This window comes from Mesoplodon bidens, assembly GCF_964165515.1.
Source record: "Mesoplodon bidens genome assembly, chromosome: 14".
Lineage (NCBI taxonomy): Eukaryota > Metazoa > Chordata > Mammalia > Artiodactyla > Ziphiidae > Mesoplodon > Mesoplodon bidens.
Genome location: NC_138170.1, coordinates 8812658 through 8834144, shown reverse-complemented (window position 1 = coordinate 8834144; position 21487 = coordinate 8812658). Strand labels below are relative to the sequence as shown.

The window sequence follows — 21487 nt, the reverse complement described above, 5'->3', positions numbered from 1 at the left end:
AGGTCACCATATGGATGATATTTATTGCCACAATAAGGGGTGAACTCACCAAGGGCACACACTTAAATGAAAAAGAGAAGTCTAGGAAGAGAAAGAAAGAGAAGAGAAAAACAGGGAGGCGGAGCCCCAGAAGCTTAGTGAAAAAGAATCTTCCAATCCCTGGAGGTGTTTTTGATCATCACAGCTGATTGCGGTAGGGAGGAGGGCATTGTACTGGCATCTACTGAGTAGAGGTCAACATTGTACAAATCACAGGACAGCCTCTCATAACAGGGAATCAGTGTGTCCAGAATGTCAGTAGTGCTGAGGTGGAGGTGGGAGAGTAAATGGGCAGGGACATCCAGGATGCTGGCTGGGCAGCGTTAAAGGCTCACTTAAGGTTTGGGATCATTAATTTAAAGTGAGACCAGTTAGCATGGTTTTATTTTATTTTTCCTCCAGCTACTGTTCAGTGGTGCATGTGCAGTCTCACAGTAGGTGGAGAATTGGATTTAACCAAGATTGTGATTTTGCCAGATGTGTAAGTTGAAGTGAGGGAGAGCCAAGGTGGTTGTGTGACTATAGTGACTGGCCACGGATTTTAAGCTGAGTAGAAGAGGGATGTGAGGACATCAGGAGTCGAGGAACAGTGAAAAAGAGGTGTTCTTTTCAGGTAAACACATCAGCCCAATTTGAAAGCAGAGTGAAAAGAGACCCCCCCCCCCTTAAAAAAAACAGTTATTCTGGCCTCGCAGAGGCCCGCTTTGCTTCAAGGGTGAATGCTGTGTTCAATAAGGTGATGAGAATGCTTGTATATGTGTTACGGCTGTTTGCTGGGAAATACTTAACCTATTTGTTTTTCTTTTCCAAGTTGCTGAAGATTGCCTTTAGGCTCCCCAGCCCGCCTTTTCTCATTAGTCTTTCACTTTTTCCCCTCAGGGCACCTTTCATAGCCAGCAGGCATTGGAATATGGCACCAAATTAGTTGGAGGAACCACTCCAGGGAAAGGAGGCAAGACGCATCTGGGCTTACCGGTCTTCAGTACTGTGAAGGAGGTAACTAATGGTACCTGAGTCTGGCGAGTAAAGAAAAGCAGGGGGAGAGCTAGCACACGTTGGCTCAAGATCTTAATTGTGCCCCTTTTGGGAGAGTCAGTTGCTTTTTAAAATTCCAGTAACCTAGAGAAATTTGAGTTGCGGTAAAAACCAGTGTGTTCACTGTAGTCAGGTAGGCTCAGGATGTTTTCTCCGCAGCCCGGGTCATTTTTGTCTGTAGGTGTACATCAGCTCTTTAGGGAAGAAGTGCTGTGGCTTGGCTTCTATTTGACTTATTTTCCTTTCCTTACCATTTCTTCTTCTGGGGTGTTAGAAGTGCACATGTCAGCATCCACCCCCTACCCTAATACTTCGAGTGGGTGCTTTGCCAGGCACTGTGCCAGGTGCTTTGTATTCATGGCCTCTTTCAGGCCGAACCACAAGCCCGAGGTAGGTGCTGTTATCATCCCCATTTTAAAGACAAGGATGCTCTTACAAAGAGCTTTCTGAGTGAGTAGCATGGATACCTTTCATGCAGTATTATTTGCCAGCACAGACTCTGTTGTCACAGTCCAGCTGCTGAAAGTATTTGTAGCCTTAAGGGGTAAGAACCCATGGGATCTATTGATATTTTCCATAAAATACCTACACTTGGTTCCAGCCTAGCTTTTTTCCTTTGGTCCCCACTTCTCTGTTATCATCTTGAACATAGTTTTTAAAGACACTGTTTTGAATTATTTTTAACCCCTGGCCAGTCAACATCCTTTGACTTGTTCTTCTTTCACTGTCAAGTGTCACTCTGTTTATTAGGGGTGCTGTAGAGAAAGCCCCTGCGTTGCTGGGAACGTGGGGCATCGTTTGGGGATGATTCTCAAAGACACTGTCTTTTACTTCTGTGCCTCCTAGTTGTACCTGTATGTTCCGTAACTTGGTTTTTGTATCCATTATGAATCCCATGGCACAGCCTTCTAAAAAGTTTTGATTTACATCTCGTTGAAGTTACATTTTAACATATATAGGGAGGCAGCCTGCTGTAGCTGAAAAGAACTGACGCTTTGGAATCAGATATACTTACTGTTGAATCTTGCCTGTACCACTTCCTAGCTGTGTGACCTTGTGCAAGTTATGTAATATTTCTTGGCCTCAGCATCTTGATTTGTAGCTGGGGAGGCTAAGCATGCAGGGTTGTGGTGAAGCCTTATCCGAGGCCTGTATAGAGTCTCTCTCAGGGCCTCTCACGGAATAGATGCTACCACTCTTGGAGAGCCAGAGATCACTGACAGTCTCTGTCTTCAAGGAGCTTCCTTTCAGGAGAAGAGACATGGCCACACGTGGAGGTGGGTGGAAGGCTACATGTGTATTGATACATGTAGAGAGTATGAAAAACCAGAGAGAGAACCGTGGTCAAACTGATGGTCCTTATTTGACCTATTCTTATTCCGTGGCCATTTATGCGCGTGTATTTTAGTTTATTTCTAATCAGCATGCATTTAGAGTAAAAACTGACAGCTAGGGGAAAAACCACTTCATTTTGCTGCCTCTTGATATTATTTATTAAGTTTGATGTATTTTTAAACAGATGGTTGAGAGCTGGGTTCTGGAGCTTGGGGCTCACTAGTCCTTTTCTCCTGGGGAGGTGCAGGGTCTTTGGTACTGAATAGGTGGTAAGTGCCTTGTAGAACAACAGAAATAAACATGGCCCAGGAATGAGGGGACACAGACGCAAATCAGGCAGTGCTTGCAGGTGTACTGACATGCTGTCACCTGAGGGAATGGGAGGTCACAGAAACTTTCGATTCAGAAGCGTGTCCCAAGGGGGCAGAAAGGAGGCCGTGCTTACTCTGCTGTTTTCTGACAGCAAAATGAACTTGTTAATGGGAAGAATGAAGACATCCGATGTCTCTTGGTGATGTCCTTTCCTGACCCCAAGACATCATTAAAATCATGGTATTGAATTTCTTTTACAGTGTTTCTGACTTAACCAATAATGAAGTGCTTCGTGGTTCATGTTTCAGGCCAAAGAACAGACCGGAGCAACAGCGTCTGTCATTTATGTCCCTCCTCCTTTTGCTGCTGCTGCCATTAATGAAGCTATCGAGGCGGAAGTGTCCTTGGTCGTGTGCATCACTGAAGGTATCCCACAGCAGGACATGGTGCGGGTCAAGCACAGACTGCTGCGCCAGGAAAAGACCAGGCTGATTGGGCCAAACTGCCCTGGAGTCATCAATGTGAGTGTACAAAACAAAAAGAAGCCCTCTGAAGGCTAACTAGCTTTGAATCAGTCCAAGTATATTTGTGTGTATGACCTAGGAAGTTACAGTTTCTTTTTTTCACTTTTCTGAAACCGTGAATTACTTTCCTTCAGCCTGGAGAATGCAAAATTGGCATCATGCCTGGCCATATTCACAAGAAAGGAAGAATTGGTGAGTATATATTTCTTATAGATTAAAAACAAAATTCCTTGCCCTAAGCTCAAAACTCACAAAGAGAACTTGACTCTGCAAATCAAATTCATCTTAATTCAACTTTAAGAGAATTTACCAGGGAAGTTTTATAGTGAATTGATTCTATGTCCTGAATTGATGTTTGAGAAACACTAATTCTTTAGAATCAGTGAAGATGTTTTTGGGTTTTTTTTAAAGATTGTTTTCCTTCTCAGCACACTATGGATTCTTCCATGTGTTTGCGTGTATCAATAGTTTATTTTATCAGTAAGTAATATTTTATTGAATACCACAATTTGTCCATTCTCCCATTGACAAACGTTTCTATTGTTTTTAGGTTTGATTCATTATGAATAAGGTTAAGGTGAACTTTTGTGTTCAGGTCTTTTTGTGGGTATTTCTCTTGGGTTAAATGCCTACGAATGGAATTGCTAAGTCGTAGAGTCAAAGTATGTTCAACTTTTTAAGAAGTTGCCACATAGTTCTGTAAAGTGACTGTGCGTTCTTTCCCCCCACCCCTGATGTATGAATGTTCCAGTCATTCCACATCTTCACAGACATTTAGTATTGTTAGTCTGTAATTTTAGCCATTCTACTGGGAGTAAAATGATGTCTCATTATGGTTTTGAGTTTCCCCCATGACTAATGATATCATGTCCTTATTGGCCATTTACAAATCTTCTGTTGTGAATTATCTGTTCAACTTTTTTACACATTATTTTTTATTGGGTAGTCTTTTTTATATAATTTTTATGTAATTGTTGATTATAGGGGGTTCTGTAAATATTCTGGCTCTAAGTTCTTTGTCAGATATACATGCTGTGAATATTTTTATTGTTAGTCTTTCTGTGTCCTGTCAGAATTACTTTGCCTCAGTGGATATTATAGGCTTTCTCAAAATGTTTTGGGAAAATTGTACTGCTACTTGTCTAGTTGCTCAAGGAAATAACCAAATTAACGTTTCAGAGTTAGCCCATTGTGGCTGTTTTTAGACTCTTCACACCTAACTCTCACTAAGCTATACTGTTTCTCCACCATAATAGAGTTTACAGTACTTTATCTATAAACCGTGACTGTAAATACTAAGTAAGAATAGTTAACCATAGTCATTAAATGTCAGTTGTGTAGTTTACAGGACTGGGTTAAAGGTCATGATTTTTCTTTATTACTAATGGCTCTTAGAGCTGTCAGCCCTGCTGCCAGTAGAGAACTTACCAAGTTCTCTTACGAGGGAGGATGCAGGGAGTTCCATAGGCCATCTGATTTCTAGTCGGGGCCTGATCCACATAGCCACTGATGCTTTTGCACGTGTTTGAATACTCTTTACACTCTTCAGCCTGCTTGGAATGGGTACTACTGTAGACTTAGGTGAGCATGGAATAAGGTGTGCCCTATACTGAGTTGCCTTTCTGGTCACTACCCTGCGTTCTAAGGTGCCCATGAGCCTCAAAAACAAGTAAGAAAAGTTCAGGGAAGTCGGTTCTCCAGATGGCCATAGCACATTGATGAGGAAGTCCTCCGGGAGACTGCCTTTAATTCAGAGGATTTAGAAAAAAATTCACCTAAAAGAAAATATATGACACTACAAGATTTTCAAGGAGGTGAAGGAGAAAAGATGATTTTCTGTACTAACTCTTCCTATTTTGATACTAGTACTAATGTTCTCAGAAGCCACATTGACTTCCAGTCTTTTAGCTAAGAGTTTAAGGAAAGGAAGGATTTTTCAGTCCCTTGGGTATTTCTGAATGGGATGTAATGTAATATGATAGCAGTACAATAGTATAGTGGCTTTCTAGTTTGTGTTAATGATAGCTAAGGAAACTGTATAACAACTAATTGAATGTTATTGAAGAGAGATTGGATTCCAAATTGATATTTAACTATACAAATAGTTTTCACTTATGTTAGACGTTTTTTTACCCTCAACCACATGTGACATACTTCTACATCCTTTTAAAAAATTTTATTTTAATTAAACTTTTTATATTCAGATAATTGTAAATTCACATGTAATTGTAAGAAATAATACAGACAGATTTCTGTGTACCCTTTATCCAGTGTCCCCCAATGGTAACATCTTGCAAAACTATAATGCAATGTCACATCTAGTATATTGACATTGATATAGACATAAAGAATTTTTCCATCACTACAGGGATCCCTCATCTTGCCCTTTTATAGATACACCCACTTCCCTCCTACTCCCACTCCCTTCTTAATCCTTGGAAACTAATAATTCTCCATTTCTAAAATTTTTAAATTTCAGGAATGCTGTATAAATAATAACGTGTAGTATGTAGCCTTTTGGGATTGGCTGTTTACACTCGGTACAATTCTCTGGCAATTCACCAGATTGTTGTGTCAGTAGTTCATTCCTTTTTATTACTGAGTAGTATTCCAGGGTACGAATGTGCCATAGTGTGTTTAACGATTCATCTGTTGGAAGATATTGGGATTGTTTCCAGTTTGGGGCTGTTACAAGTAACGCTGCTATAAACATTTGTGTACTCGTTTTTATATAACCCAAGTCTTCATTTCTTTGGGATGAATGCCCAGGAGGGCAGTTGCTAGGTTGGATGATAGTTGCATGTTTTTTAAGAAATTGCCAAATTGTTATCCATTTTACATTTCCATCACCAATGTATGTGTGATCCAGTTTTTCTGCATCCTTGCCAGCATTTGTAGTATCACAATTTTTTTATGTTAGCCATTCTGATAAGTGTACAGTGATATCTCATTGTAATAGTTTTAATTTACATTCCCCTAATGGCTAATGATATTGAACGTCTTTTCAGGTGCTTGTCCGTCATCTGTATATCTTCTTCGGTGAAGTGTTTCTTCATGTTTTTTTGCCCATGGTCTAATTGGGTTGTTTGCTTTTTTACTGTTGAGTTTTGAGAGTTCTTTATATATTCTAGATACTGGTACTTTGTTGGATATGTGACTTACAAATATTTTCTCCCACTCTGTAGCTGTGTTTTCATGCTCTTAACAGGATCTTTCAGAGAACAAGAGTTTTTCATTTTGATGAAGTCTAGCTTACTAATTTTTTTCTCCTGTGAAGTATGCTTTGGACCTCAAGTCTAGTAAGTCTTTGCCTAGCCTTAAATACCTTTCTTTTTCCTGAAAGTTTTGTAGTTTTACATTTAAATCCCACAATCCAATTTCAGTTAATTTTTCTAGGTGTGAGACGTAGATCAAAGTTCTTTTTCGTCTACTTGTGTTCACTTGCTTCAGCACCATTTATTGAAAAGATCATCTTTCTTCCATTGAGTTGCTTTTGCATTTTTGTCAGAAAAACAGTTGGCATATTTGTGTTGGTTTATTTCTGGGTTTCACTAGTACCACACAATTTTGATACTATAGCTAAGTGATAAGTCTTGAAATCTTAGGTAGATCGCTTCCTTGCACTTTATTTTTTTTTAAATTATTTTAGTTCTTCTAGTTCTTTTACTTCATATAATTTTTAAGATGATCTTGTCTCTATCTAAAGAAACTCTTGCTGGGATTTTGATGGGAATTATGTTAAATCTTTATGTCAATCTGGGGTGAATAGACATGTTGACTATTCCAATCCATGAATGCAGTATATTTTCATGTATTTAGATTGTCTTTGATTTCTTTCACAAGCATTTTGTAGTTTTTAGCATATAAGTCCTGTATATGTTTTGTTAGATTTACACCTAAGTATTTCTTTTTTTTAAGAAAGCAATTGTAAATTTTATTGTATTTTCATTTTGGTGTCCATTGCTCATGGCTAATGTATAGAAATACTATTGATTTTTGTTTATCTTGTATCTTGCAACACTGCTGTAATCTAATGGGTTTTCTTGGTAGATTCCTTAGCATTTTCTTTGTAGGCAATCATGTTATCTACAAATAGGGACAGTTTTATTTCTTCCTTTTAGGTCACTCAAGAGAAAGTCTTTTTATCTATCCATGTTTTGCTTATTGCTGTGTTCTTCCTTCTTGGTATCATTTCCCTTCTTTTTAGAGAACTTCCATTAGCCATTCTTTTATGATGGAACTGTTGGTGACAGATTATTTACTTTTCCCTCATCTGAGAATGTCTTTATTTCCCCTTCATCCCTAAAGGATAATTTCACTGGGTATAGGATTTAGGGTTGACAGTTCTTTTAGCACTTAAAAAATGTTCCACTTCTTCCTTCCGTGGGTTCTGATGAGAAAGCTGATGTCATTTGAGTTGTTTTTCCAGTTTAGGTAAGGTGTTATTTTTTTCTTGCTGCTTTCAAGATTTTTTTTTTTTTTTTTTTGTCTTTGGTTTTCTGAAGTTTATTTATTAGGAGTTTTGGTGGGAATTTCTTTGGATTTATCCTCTTTGTGGTTTGTTCACCATTGTGTCACTGCTTGAGTCTTGAGGTCCCTAGTGACTGTGTCTTCTCTCCATCTTTCAGAGATTTCTTTTTTTTTTTTTTTTTTGCGGTACGTGGGCCTCTCACTGTTGTGGCCTCTCCCGTTGCGGAGCACAGGCTCCTGACGCGCAGGCTCAGCGGCCATGGCTCACGGGCCCAGCCGCTCCGCGGCATGTGGGATCTTCCTGGACCGGGGCACGAACCCACATCCCCTGCATCGGCAGGCGGACTCTCAACCACTGCGACACCAGGGAAGCCCCTCAGAGATTTCTTATATTTGTTTTATATATGATATCCAGGGTTTTTACTTGTACTTAGCAGGAAGAATACAGGAAAATACCTCTGCTTTTTGGAAGCAGAAGTATCCTTATGATAGATATTTTTAAGTGATAGTCTCTTTTACTATATATACTTTAAGGATGGCAGGAGTAATTTACCCTAAAAACATTGCTTTCATTACCTTAAATGTATGCAGTTTGCATTTATATAAATTATATATCATTTATATAATTAGATGAAACCCCCTTAAAAGAATGACAAAATGACAAAATCCTAGTGCTACTATTCACTATTATACTGATCCATTAAAAGACTAGAATAAATAAAACAGTTGCGCTGCCCAGTAATCTAGGGTGGTGCCTGAACAAGAACATAATTCTATCGTAAGAATCAATTAATCAATCATAATTCTATTCGTAAGAATCAGGAGTGGAAAGGAGACTAGGTAATTCACACAAAGATGTACAATTAAGTTACTGATTGTACTTTATTTAAAAGCTAAATGCATCAAATGCATATGTACATAGGCCTGACCTACCTAACCTTCTCAGTTATGAAAGGTCCCACAGAGGAGGGACTGTGTTAAGGAGAGAAGATGTAGATAGAAAGAAAGCTCTAAGAATAGGGAAAAACTGACGGATGAGACAGACGGGGGTCGGTGTTAGCGGTTGTCATCTGTCGTGAAATAGGATCCAGTTAGTGAATGGTCTCAAAACTCTTGGAATTAGATTTTGTTTGAGAGGGTGGTTGTTCTCCATTGATTTTCAGTATTGACCCAGTTGGTACATATTTGCTGAGTTCCTTCTGTGCCTGAACTGTGCTTGATACTGGGAACGCAGGTGTGGGGAAAACAGTCTTGTTTACTGACCCCCTGGAGGTTCCAGTCCAGCAAGAAAGGCAGTCACTGCAGAATCTCCAATAGCATTGGCAGTCTCTTACCGAACCGGCGTAGGAGAACAGGGCTCTGTCTTGAGGAACCTGTGTGGTCAGGAGACAGCAAGGCTAACTATTAATTTATTTTCCTAAATCAGGGTTATTAGCCAAAGATTAATGCTTGAAACTTATGCCTTCTTTTTTTTCTTTATGGACCTTTTTATAGATTTATTGTTCCATTTTACTGCATGTCTGCAGTCATTTTACATGGAAGACTTTAGGTCTCTCTTAACTGCTTTTATGGTCATAAAACAACCCTAACTAATAACACACTTTCTTCTCTATATAACTTTTAGAACCTCCCTGCTATAATTTAGGCCTTTTCTTCTTATTTCATGACCTGACGTTATCATTTATTTGGTTGACAAATTGTGAAATGGGTTTTATATATACCTGTGTTTGTAATTTATTTTACTGTATGATAGTCATATGAACACAACCTAATATTATTGAATTCTCTTTCTTTAAGGTATCGTGTCCAGATCTGGCACCCTGACTTATGAAGCGGTTCATCAAACAACACAAGTTGGATTGGGGCAGTCTTTGTGCATTGGTGAGGGATTTTTTTGCTAAACTCATTTTATTGGAGTTCAGTATCTTCACTGAATAAGTATAATGATAATTATTGATTTGATTATTTGTGAGATGCCATTTTATTAAAAGGATGTCGTGATCTTGAATTTAATTTGCTTATACGTGAAGCTGACTGTTACATTTTCAAGGTTCGTGGTCTGGGATTTGACTTCCAAGCTTCAGAACAAACATCCTGGGACGTGTGTCTCCTGGAGAGCCTTGGGCCTTGAAAACAGCTGTTACTTAGCTTGCTGGGAAGAAGTGGTCCTTCAAAATAGGACTTTCATTACTGTAATTAGCATTTTGTTATCATTACCGGCTGTCACTCAGTGCTTCACAGTCACTGAGTTCTTTGCCAATCATTATCTCACTCTTAAGGCAACCCTCTGAGGCCCCGCTGAGCTGGCTTGTAGTCCCGTGGTAGCGTTATTGGTGGAGGGGGGTTGAGCTCCCTGGAACCTCTCTCTTTGCCACATCATCCTGCCTCCCACTTACAAATATAAAAAAGCTTTTACATTTTGAAATAATCTTGGTATTTGTTGCCAGAAGCCAGGCAAATTTCTCATTTTATAAATATTCCTTCAAACTTCTAGAATATCTTCTAGAGGCTTTTCAAAGGCAGCATTTTATGATAAAAAATTATAAAATATAACCCTGTAGTATTTTTATTAAGACTCAAATTCGTAAAATCACTGTGAAACATTAACTGAGCTTTTCTATGTGCAGAAGCACAATCTATGATACAAGATAGCGTGATGGAAAATGAGAAAAGATTTTGAAATAGAGTTGGCAATTCTGTCTTCTGTAGCCTCTGTTTTTAATTTGTAAAAGAAGAGTAATAATTGCCATGTCACAGAGAGTTTGGAGGGATTGGGAAATGGCAGGCCCGACGTGTGCTAAGGCACAGTACGTGACACGTGGCTGGCACTCAGTGGATGCCGCTTCTCTTCCTCAGTTTCATTCTTGAGTGGTGCGTTGAAGAGTAGGGAGCCAGTCCTGCGTATTTATCTATTATAAAATACATTTTTATAACTTAAAAATTTAAAAGTGTCAGCCAGTCTGTAGGGAACATTGCCTTGAGTCCCATCCAAGTACTTGTGCTAAAAAACCATGTGCTTATAGTGGAGCCCCTGTGTGTGGTCTCTGTCATCTCCCACTCTGGGTCAGAGGTAAGAGGGGTCAAGACACCCCCGCCTCCCCTCACTGGGACTTGTGTCTTAACTTGCAAGTGGTTCCTCTGCAATGTCCCTCGTGAAATAGATACTTTGTGCAAAGGAATGGGTTAAATGTTTAATCAGAGAAGATATTCTCACCAACACACATATTCTTAAAATGTTCATTTTTTTTTTTTACTGTAGAAGAAATACAAATGGCCAATATTTATTTCCAATGTGGTATTAAGTCTCCAATATGGTAATAAGGTTTGCGGTTCATGTGAAAATAACAAATCACAAGAAGCTACCACAGTGAAGGTCATGTTAACACGCAGACACACACAGACAGACACACACCCCAGATTAGCTAATCCAGATTATTTTTAATTTCAGAATTTACTGTCTATTATATACAAGGTACTGATAATGAACTACTCACCAGAAGTCAACAAAGTTAAAAGTTATAACATAGAAAACAGTAATTCGTATCCCTGAAAAAGCTAATGTGTTTTCAGAAGTAAAGTTCTCCTAAGTAGGGAAAGTATATGGTATGCTCATGTTTAAAGAACTATCTAGGAATAATTTTGTGGGAGGGAGGAGTCTTGTTAAGGGGTTAAACAAAAAGAGGCCTGTTTTTGTGACTAACAGGAACCCGCCACCGTTTAGCATTCATGTGATATTATAAGCAGAAATCAATGCAGCATTTTGTGATTTTTAAATGTTAAAGAGTGATGACACATTTTAAAAATATCGGTAAGAGGGGGGAAGGCAAAGTAAGAAACCAGGTAAAACCGCGTTTCCTGCCCTAAATCATACGATTCATCCAGTTTTCAGCTGGTGCTATTCTTTGACTTTTCCAGGCATCGGAGGTGATCCTTTCAATGGAACAGATTTTACTGACTGCCTTGAAATCTTTCTGAATGATCCAGCCACAGAAGGTATCATATTGATTGGCGAAATTGGTGGTAATGCAGAAGAAAATGCTGCGGAATTTTTGAGGCAGCATAATTCAGTAAGTTTGGGTTTGGAAAAATACAGATCTTTGCCCGTGAATAATATCGCCCATTTGTTTAGAAGTTATTTTGTTTTTTTTCAAAGATAAATTTTTTTAGCAAACGTGAAAGATAAAGTTATACCTTGTTGAGCTGCACCTGGAGTACTGGCCACTCAGGGAACTTGGGACACCTTCTGGGTTGACTCTCCTCCCCATTTCCCCTGGGGCCTGTTCTCTGCTTCTCGAATGAATCCTCCCCCCAGGCATCTCCTCACACTTCGTGGTAGGTCAGTTGGCCTCCTGCTGAAGGGAGAACTTCCAGGCCATCAGCCTGAAAGCTGTCATTTGACCTGCGTATTTCCATTTTCACCTGTCATTGGTGTCCTTTCTCCTCATCTCAGGGGATGTGTGTTCTTTCTCTGTCAAGACTGACCTAAAGATCCTGTCCCTTATACCCTTTTCTAGGAGCTTGCCTCCCTCTAGCTTCAGTCTTCCTTATAGAGGAGCACTTCGCTTCAAAGGTCAAGTAGAAAAGCTTTATTAACTATGTCCTATGAAGGCTCTCCTTGTTGCCTCTCCCTTTGAATTAAAAAGAATTGTGTGGCGTTGTATCATAATTTCACTTAACTTAAAGGAATTAAGCTCTGTGCATGGGGTGAAGGAGGGTGGTGGGAAGAGAGAGAGAGAGAGGGCACAGTAACGACGGAAGCAGCCTGGTGCCTGCCAGCCCCCAGTCAGTGAACGTGTGCTCTGGACCACTGCGGCAAAGACCTGGGGAGAGCATTCGAATGGTTTCCAGGATGTCCCCGACACTGACGAATGAGTGAAGATGCATCTTCAGGAGGCCGCGCAGGAGGGCGGGAGATAACTTGTGTCTACGCTTGTGAAAGAGATTGAGAGTGAATGCATCAGAATTAAATGCCGCTGAAAAATAATGAGTAACGGAGAGTTAAAGGAACCGATAATATCACCTGCAGGGTAGTATATACAGAATGATGCATATGTAATTGAAGGAATTTTCAAGGGCTATTTTGAGTCTACTTGATTTTCTTCTGTGGTAATTTTAAAAGTTCCCCTTACTCTCTGGATCTCTTCCTTTTTCTTTCTTTTTCTTTTTTTCCTTTTTATTCACTCCCTGATCCTCAGCAGTTTGGCTTCTGTCTGCCACTTAGAAACTGTGTGACCTTGGGCATGTTCCTTAACTTCACTGTGCCTCAGTTTCCTCATTGGCAAACTAGGGATGCAGTAGTGCCTCCCTCCCAGCATCCTTATCGGACTCTGTGTGATGGCTCTAACATAGAGGCGAGCGGCCCTGGGCGCGTGGTAAGCACTCTGAGTAAGCGGCTGTTTGCTGCTGCTCCTGCCGCTGTCGGACCTGCTGTCCACCCCGGCGCTGCTCTCGCACAGGTCACCAGGGCCTCCATTCATCCTCCTGGCTCTTCTCATCTTTCTCCTTCCCCAGATAGTGCCTATTCCCTAAGTGCGAATAGTCGTTGCGTATAATCAGCATCCCACTTCATGCAGTTCCCAAGGCAGAAACCTCAGAACCATCTTTTTTTTTTTTTTTTAATAAATTTATTTATTTAATTTTATTTTTGGCTGCGTTGGGTCTTTGTTGCTGCACGTGGATTTTTCTCTGGTTGCAGCGAGCGGGGGCTACTCTTTGTCGTGGTGCGCAGGCTTCTCATTGCGGTGGCCTCTCTTGTTGGGAGCATGGGCTCTAGAGCGCAGGCTCAGTAGTTGCGGCACACAGGCTCAGTAGTTGTGGCTTGCGGGCTCTAGAGCACAGGCTCAGTAGTTGTCGCACACGGGCTTAGTTGCTCTGTGGCATGTGGGATCTTCCCGGACCAGGGCTTGAACCCGTGTCTCCTGCATTATCAGGCGGATTCTTAACCACTGCGCCACCAGGGAAACCCCAGAACCATCTTTTATTTCTCTCTCAGCTCTTGCTTCCACTCAGTTACCGAGATCTGTCTCTGAGATCTTAGCAGTTTGTGGAGATTGAGAGCATCGTCATCTGTAATTAGTCCCTCTGCTCTGGTGCAGGCTCTCATCTTATCTCACCTGGACCACTTCGGTAATTTTTTTCCTGCTATCTCTGCTCCTGTTTCCCTCCACCTCCCCACCCCCCCATCCCCCCGCCAGCCTGCTTATTGCCATCCATGTAGGACAAAGGGCAGCTTAGCATGGTATTCCAGCCCCTCACACACCACCCTGACCCTCCTTTTCAGATCCATGTCCCATCTGATGTGCCGGTTGTTTTCATCCTCACTTGCCTTTGCTTGTTCCTTCTGCAAGGAGTGCTTAGTTAACGCCTGACTGTCACTCTAGACTGTATTACGGAGAGCAAGGAGCTGGTATACTTGGTGCCCAGCGCAGTCCTCTGGCACGTTAGGAACCAGTAAATGGCAAATAGTGAAAGAATAAAGTAAATTGTTAGGAGATTGGAATAAAATGTTATTAGAGTCTCTTGAGTTCAGAAAGGTTGTGAAGTTTAAAATTTAAGTAAAAACTGACTTTGTACATAAAAAAAATTTAGGTTATATGACATTATAGTCATCCCTTGGTATACACATGGGATTGGTTCCAGTACCCCTGCAGAAATCCATGGATGCTCAAGTGCCTTATATAAAATGGCATAGTATTTGCATATAACCTACGTACATCCTCTCATATACTTTATCTCTAGATTACTTATAATACCTAATAGAGTGTAAATGCTTTGCTAATCGTTGCTAGTGTGGCAGGTTTAAGTTTTACTTTTTGGAACTTTCTGGAAACTTTTTCCCATGTACATTTTCTATTCTCTGATGCAGACCCTGTGGATATGGAGGGCCAACTGTACACCGTCATTTAAAAACGTATATAGAATACATGAATACCTTGAGTAGCTTAGAATTTAGTGGGAAAAACTAAGCTTTACATTTTGTTTCATTTGGCACATGTATTCCTATTCCTATTCCTATTCCTATTGGTCTCATGGAACTAAGTTTTATTGAGGGCCTACTGTGTATGAGATTCTAGGTTGAACATATCAGGTGACATATTCAGCGCTTAGCACAGTAACTGACACAGCGAACACTCAGTAATATCGCCTCCTGCTACAACTACTAATTATTATCATCATGATGACAGTAATTATTTGCAGGAGTGGTGTTGTTTAATCTTGACCCTCGGATTAGATGTTTTTGTCCTTTTATGAATAAGGAAACTGGCAGCTTGCCGATGGCAGGCACACAGCAAACCAACCAGGGCTGAGGTTCCTACCCAGGTCTGCCTGACTTCTGCATTACACTGTGAGGGGTCAGGAGTCAGGTCGCAGGCCTCAAGGACAGGAGTCCACAGTCCTGGGCATCTGCTCGGATTCTAGTCATGCCATCCTAGCTTGTCTTCCTGTTTTTAGGCTTTCACACTTCTCATTTCTGTATCCTGTTCTCAGACTACACTTTTTCATAGTCTTTTCAATTCTAGTTTTCGCTCCTTAAAAAATCTCAAGTGACTCTTCTTTGTCAATAGGACAGAGTGTACATTTGTTAGACATTCTAGGTTCATCCTAATCTTGTTTCTTTCTAGTGTAATATTCCCACCATTTGAGTATAGGGACGGAGGGATCTAGTGGAAACTGGTGCCACTCAAATACCAGATGCTCACATCCTTTGCAGAGCCTACAAGTGAATAAATAAATGACTTACAGAGTCTTTTCGTCTCATTTCTCTACTATGGTAGATGCTTGGCCTACAGAAATAAGTGAAAACGTAGTCCCGGCGTTCAGAGATTCATGATTTAGGAGGGGAGCACGTGGGGAATAAGTTACAGCCAGTGTGCTGTGGGTGACGGTAGAAATGTGTCAGAGGCACAGCGGAGTCTCTGAACAGGAGATGAGCAGCTAACCAGCACTTACGGAGAGAGCGGGAGGGGGAGTTGGAGGCGGAAGAAGAGGCTTGAGCCAGGCCTTAAAAATTAAGTCAGGGCTTCCCTGGTGGCGCAGTGGTTGAGAGTCCGCCTGCCGATGCAGGGGACACGGGTTCGTGCCCCGGTCCGGGAAGATCCCACATGCCGCGGAGCGGCTGGGCCCGTGAGCCATGGCCGCTGAGCCTGCGCGTCCAGAGCCTGTGCTCCGCGACGGGAGGGGCCACAACAGTGAAAGGCCCGCGTACCGCAAAAAAAAAAAAAAAGGTCAGAATTTGCCAGGTATCCCAGGAGGAAGGAGAACTTTCTCAGCAGAGCGGGGCCCAGAGCAGAGCCGTGTGGCGTTCCTGGAAGGTAAAGAGCAGGGAGGGACGGTGGGGGCAGGGCTAGAGTAAGAGCGTCAAACACGCGGAGCCTGGCGTGCTGGTGCCTTCACGTGAGTCAGCTTAGCCCAGGCGAACTGTGCCAGTGACCGTGCGCTGCCATGCACTTGCACTTTAAAAAAAGCCAGTTTCCTTTAAGAATGTCCTTAATCAGTAAGAATTATTAATTTTATTAAGTCTCGACCCTGGAGTCAGTATTTTGTGATGAAATGGGAAGTAAAGCACTTTCCACGTTGAGTCGTGAGCTGAACTAGCTGCTTTTTTCATGCAACACCAGTTTTATTTGAAAGAATGTCTGGCAGGCAGACTGGCTATTCAGACCTGGGTATTTATTTGGCGGATCTTTTCTCAAAAATGAACAAAGCAATCCTGCTGTATCAAGGAAAACAACTCCTGGTATTCGTTGACAGTAATAAAGTTTGAACTTGCAAATGTATATTTTTGGAAAACTTGTTTCTGCCACCATGAACTTCACCCTACTAAAGACTTTTCTAATGAGATTGGCGGTGATACTGAAGAGTGATTTGATGATGTTGAATGAGGAAATGTATCAGCACTTGGAAGAGCTACATAACTCAGTGAATCTGTATTTTCCTTCTGACCAATGAATGTTACAAAATCGTTGTAGGTAAAAGATCCAGAATGATGAATGGATTTTGAAGTAACAAAGGACTATGGTTTCTGGTTACCATTTGAAGAGGTTCGTGTAGTGCCAAAGAATATCCTGTTATCTGACAGATATTAAAATACTTCTCCCTTTTCCAAGTACATATGTGTGTGAGGCCAGATTTTCTCTTGTGCTTCAGCCAAACTAACATATATGCAGTAGATTTAATGCAAAAGCATTAAGACAGAGTTATGTTGAACTAAAACAACCTGATCTGTGTCTTAATTCGTTATCACAAATCACATAACTTATGTATTTTCAAGTGTGCTTTTTTGTTTTTCAAACGAAAGCATCACATATGTATTTGTAAAACAGCTTGTGGGGGTGAAGTTGAAGTTTAATATCTTAACAGGTAACAGTTTTGCTTCAGGATTGTTTTTTCGAGTTTGTAGGAAGAGTCAAGTCATCTCAAAGGAGAATGCAGTGGTTTCAGTCATAGCTCAATATTTGTGTTGTTTTCTTTTTTTATTTTCTTTTATTTATTTATTTTTTTGCTGTACGCAGGCCTCTCACTGTTGCGGCCTCTCAACCACTGCGCCACCAGGGAAGCCCATGTTGTTTTCTTATTGAAGATGAGTGAAGGGCCCCAGCCATTTGCCATTTTCTGGCAGAGTCATGAGTCGGAGGTCCAGTTTCGATCAACTTCTTCATCAGAGTGTTTAAAATCCCATTTTCCAGGGTCCCAAGGCCAAGCCTGTGGTGTCCTTCATTGCTGGTTTAACTGCTCCTCCCGGCAGAAGAATGGGTCACGCAGGGGCAATTATTGCTGGAGGAAAAGGTGGAGCTAAAGAGAAGATCGCAGCCCTGCAGAGTGCGGGAGTTGTGGTCAGCATGTCCCCTGCACAGCTGGGAACCACCATCTACAAGGTGAGCTGGAACAGTGGCCTGAGTGCTCGGAAGTTACTGGCCTTAAAGTAGGAGGCCACACAGGGTGCCTGGAAACCATGGTGTTTTCTTCTGGGTCACTCCTGTTTCTTTCTTTCCGGTGTGCAGCTTAACAGTCTCTAGCAACTCCACCTTTTAGTCCTAATGTTCTAATCGGGCATGACAAGGAATAATGTTCTAATTCAAAAACTTTATTCTTCAAACATCTAGATTTGCTCTTTTGTGAGTAGTAAGGTATGATATGCAAAAAAACGTTTCAGAGTCCATAAGTGTCCTGAATTCCATTTTGGGGGTTGTGCAGAGAATTGCCTTGTGTTTTGTTTTTTTTCTATCGAGGGCCTTTGGGATATAGCTATGCTAACTCCATAGGTTTTTTTCCCAGGGAGAGAGGTTGAAGACCGACTAAGAAGAAATGAAAACTGGGAGTCAGGATGGAGGGAGATCTAAAGAGGCTGGGGGTTTTCAGTTTTTAGTTGGTGTCTTCCATAATCTCTCTGTAACGATTTTTGGCCTCTTTGAGTGGTCATTTAAGGCTCTCTCTCTCTCTTTACTTTTTTGATGATTATAGACTTTACAAAAAACCCCCACAAAAACCAAAACTTTTTGCACATGCTGAAAACAGGCCCCGATTGTCTTCCCAGGAGGGAACAATGTTTTGGCATAATCTTCTTTGGCACTGTCTTAGGGATAATAAAATGAACTCCTTGTTTTATTGACTCCTTGCACGATCGTATCTTGTGGAATGTGACACAGTGTGCCATAGTGTTTAAAAGAAATCTGGGTGGTTAGGGAGTGTGTGAAGAATTTTATTTAAAAGAGGGGAAGGAAGGGAAAAAGCAAATAAATGCTTGAATTCACATCAGAGACGTGTGCTACCATTTTACTCCAGTAGGTGGCAGCAGGCACTTACACATTTTGCTGCATTCTAATTGTTACAATCTAGAGAAATGTGCTGTTCAGTATTGTTTCCTTTTCATATACTTCTGAGGTTCTTCACGTTTGGTTTAAATCTGAACTGAATCTGTGTTCAGTTTTATTCTCTGAGAAACTAAACAAATCCATTGCCTTATTACAAGGGCTGGTGTGTGTCACGTGTAGCGTTAAAGGTTTGGATAAGCACAGTCAGGTTTGTCAGCTCCCAGTGATAACACTGCCATAGAAAACACGCGTAATTCAAAGCCTCTCAGCCCCTGCGTTTAGAAGACAAAGTTGAAGCTCCGCATCTAGCTTAGTGAAATTCAGGCTGACACGCGCTCATTTGAAAGCTGTCATTTTGTGTTCAATCACCTCACCCTGGTACATTTTACTTCTATAATTTTTGGTTGCTCAAAGGATCCTAAAAGTAAGAGGTTTTAGAATCATTTTGACCGTGAATGTAATTTGGATTTTTAATCTTTTTGTCCCCTCTCTCTTCTCCCTCTCTTCTGTTCCTGAAGGAGTTTGAAAAGAGGAAGATGCTATGAAAGAAAAACAAACGAAATGTTCCCTAAACCTATGGACGAATCACGGTAGCAATGTGAGCCGGCGGCCTTTTGTTTCTGTCGTCCACTGACTGTCCACCCGCGCACCTGTTGCTGGTCTTGCAGCCCAACGGGAAGCCAAAGCGAGGTTTAGAGTGCCCTACACTGAGACGTTATAACCTCACTGAATAAAGAGACAGCCAATAAATCTACCACTTGATTTGAGAATGGTTTTGGAGGCTTTTTATTGTTCCACCGTGGGGCTGGGGGGAGTGGGAGAAATGGAGGTGTGTGTGTGTGTGTTTGTGCACGAGTGTGTGTGCATGAGTATGTGTGCACATGCGTGTGCATATATGTGTGTTTCAGCGGGCTCTGTAGGGGACACTAACTAAAACTTTTGAGAGAATGGGTGTAAACATTTCAGTTTGGCTTTTATCATAGAGTGATTTTACATCTCTTTGAATTACATTTTTCTCATGTGTTCATAGAATCGTCCCCATCTTGTAGGATAGTTTTGAGGATTAGAGATAAATATATTAAGTCCCTGGCACGTGATAAGGCAAACTAATTGTTGTCAGTGCCACCATTATCATCATCATCACCATCACTAGGATTTAGGCAGGAGCTCATCCATGTTTCAGTTTTTGCCTAATTGGGAAATGGAAGGTCTTCAGCGATGCTTTGTTTTTCTGTGGTTCTGCAGGGGGCTCTCCCCTTTCCCAGCCAGAGCCTCCATTTCTTTGTTTGAGGTTTAAGACATTCACTGCAAGAAAGCAGGAGAACTATTTTCCATCCTTTTGTTTTAAAGGGAGCTTGTTAACAGGAAACAATTCCAGTGGAGGGACAAAATATTCTCACATTGTGTAACTGCCCTGGAAGAAACAAGAGCTTCAAAAAATATTAGGAGAAGCACCTCAAGAGGGCTGTTTGGGGAGCCCTTCCTGGGGAAGGGAGATGAGTAGGTACCTGAGGGCTGGGGAGGTACCAGCCATGCAAAAAGGAGGACTCACACCCAGGCAAAGGCAGGGAGCCAGGAAGAGCTCGTTTTGAGGATTTTGAGGAGGAAGAGCTCATTTTGAGGAGGTACCTGGGGACAGTGACCCTGGGAGGGGCTGGAGGAGGTCTTGGGGGGCTGGGAAACAGGTGTCTTGGGAGCTCCCATAACCATGCGCAGGCTGCTGAGACAGAAAGAGCAGGTGTCGGGAGATGTATTCACAGCCCAAGGATTCTGCCTGGGCCGAGGGCCACGTCATGATCGGCTTTGGGTCAAGTAGAGTTTAGTTCCTGCTCATAGCTGTTTCCTTGTCTTGAAAGTGGGGATCATGACCCCCATACCACAGGGTACCTGGGTAGAATATACATTCTGCGTGTGTGACAGTGGACTCGGCCAGGACTTGGTGTCACTCCATAAACTCTTGAACTTGCCTCCTGCTTGTGCTCGGACGACCCAGGTGACATGATGGCCGAGGAGGAAGACGCTTCCGGTCTCTCTGGTTGGCACCTCCAACCCAAGGTTCCTCCAGGGCAAACATATCCTTCTTTTGTCTAACTGAGGCTTTGTGACAGGGACACAATCCAGATGAGGGGCAGGTGACCCTAACATCCTTTTGAGGGTCCACCCCTGATTCCAGGCTGCTCCAGGCCTGGCTCAGTCCCTAGTTGTGTCCCCTAAACGCCCATCCCAAGACAACCCCTCCCTCCTCACACCTCAGGTCCTAACTAGGAAGCTCAGCGCCCTCTTGATTCTTTCTCCCACTTGCCATCTTCCCTTTCCCATCTTTCATCTTCCCTCCCCCACCTTCCCTCTCCACCCCTCCCGGCGTCTTGAAAAGCCACTCTCTCATCTCACTTCTCTCCCTTCCTGCAATCAGTGCCGCCTCTGCTCTGAGCAGCTCAAACATATCTGAGCAGGATATTCAGTTCTGTTTTTTCTGATTTCATTTTTGCAAATGAAAGGTGAAAGTTCAACTCATGACACCAATGCATTTTAAAAGCTTTTATTACGGAAGCTTTCAAACATTTACAAAATGGTTATGATATAATAAACTCCCATGTACCCATCCCCCAGCTTTGATAATTATCAACATTTTGCTATCATGGTATGATCTGTACCTCCATCCATTCCCCCCAGTGTTTTTGTTGTGATAGTTATTTTGTCGAGGTAAAATGTACATATGCTGAAATTCATGTCTTAACTGTGCCTGTTTGACAAATGGATGAAGGTATGTAACCACACCCTCTTGAGGATATAGAACATTTCCTTCATCCCAGGAAGCTCCAGCTTATCCCCCCAATAGGTAACCTGTATTTTTATTCATCTTAGATTAGTTTTTGTCTGTTTTAGAAATTTATGTGAAGGTAATGAGACAGTATGTAGTCTTTTATGTTTGGCTTCTTCCACTCAGCATGATTTCTGTGA

At 41.7% G+C, this 21487-nt stretch overlaps 1 protein-coding gene across 1 annotated transcript in view; it reads left to right on the top strand.

The window, feature by feature from the left end:
- SUCLG1 (succinate-CoA ligase GDP/ADP-forming subunit alpha) overlaps window positions 1-19296 on the top strand; it is a 33331-nt gene extending 14035 nt beyond the window's left edge. Inside the window, exons 3-9 of the mRNA XM_081254444.1 lie at window positions 919-1035; window positions 3030-3242; window positions 3380-3437; window positions 9513-9596; window positions 11631-11782; window positions 17402-17590; window positions 19045-19296. Of these exons, the coding sequence (XP_081110570.1) occupies window positions 919-1035; window positions 3030-3242; window positions 3380-3437; window positions 9513-9596; window positions 11631-11782; window positions 17402-17590; window positions 19045-19071 (840 nt within the window). The 3' untranslated portion in view covers window positions 19072-19296. The remainder of the gene's footprint in view (window positions 1-918; window positions 1036-3029; window positions 3243-3379; window positions 3438-9512; window positions 9597-11630; window positions 11783-17401; window positions 17591-19044) is intronic.
- Window positions 19297-21487: the final 2191 nt, after the last annotated feature.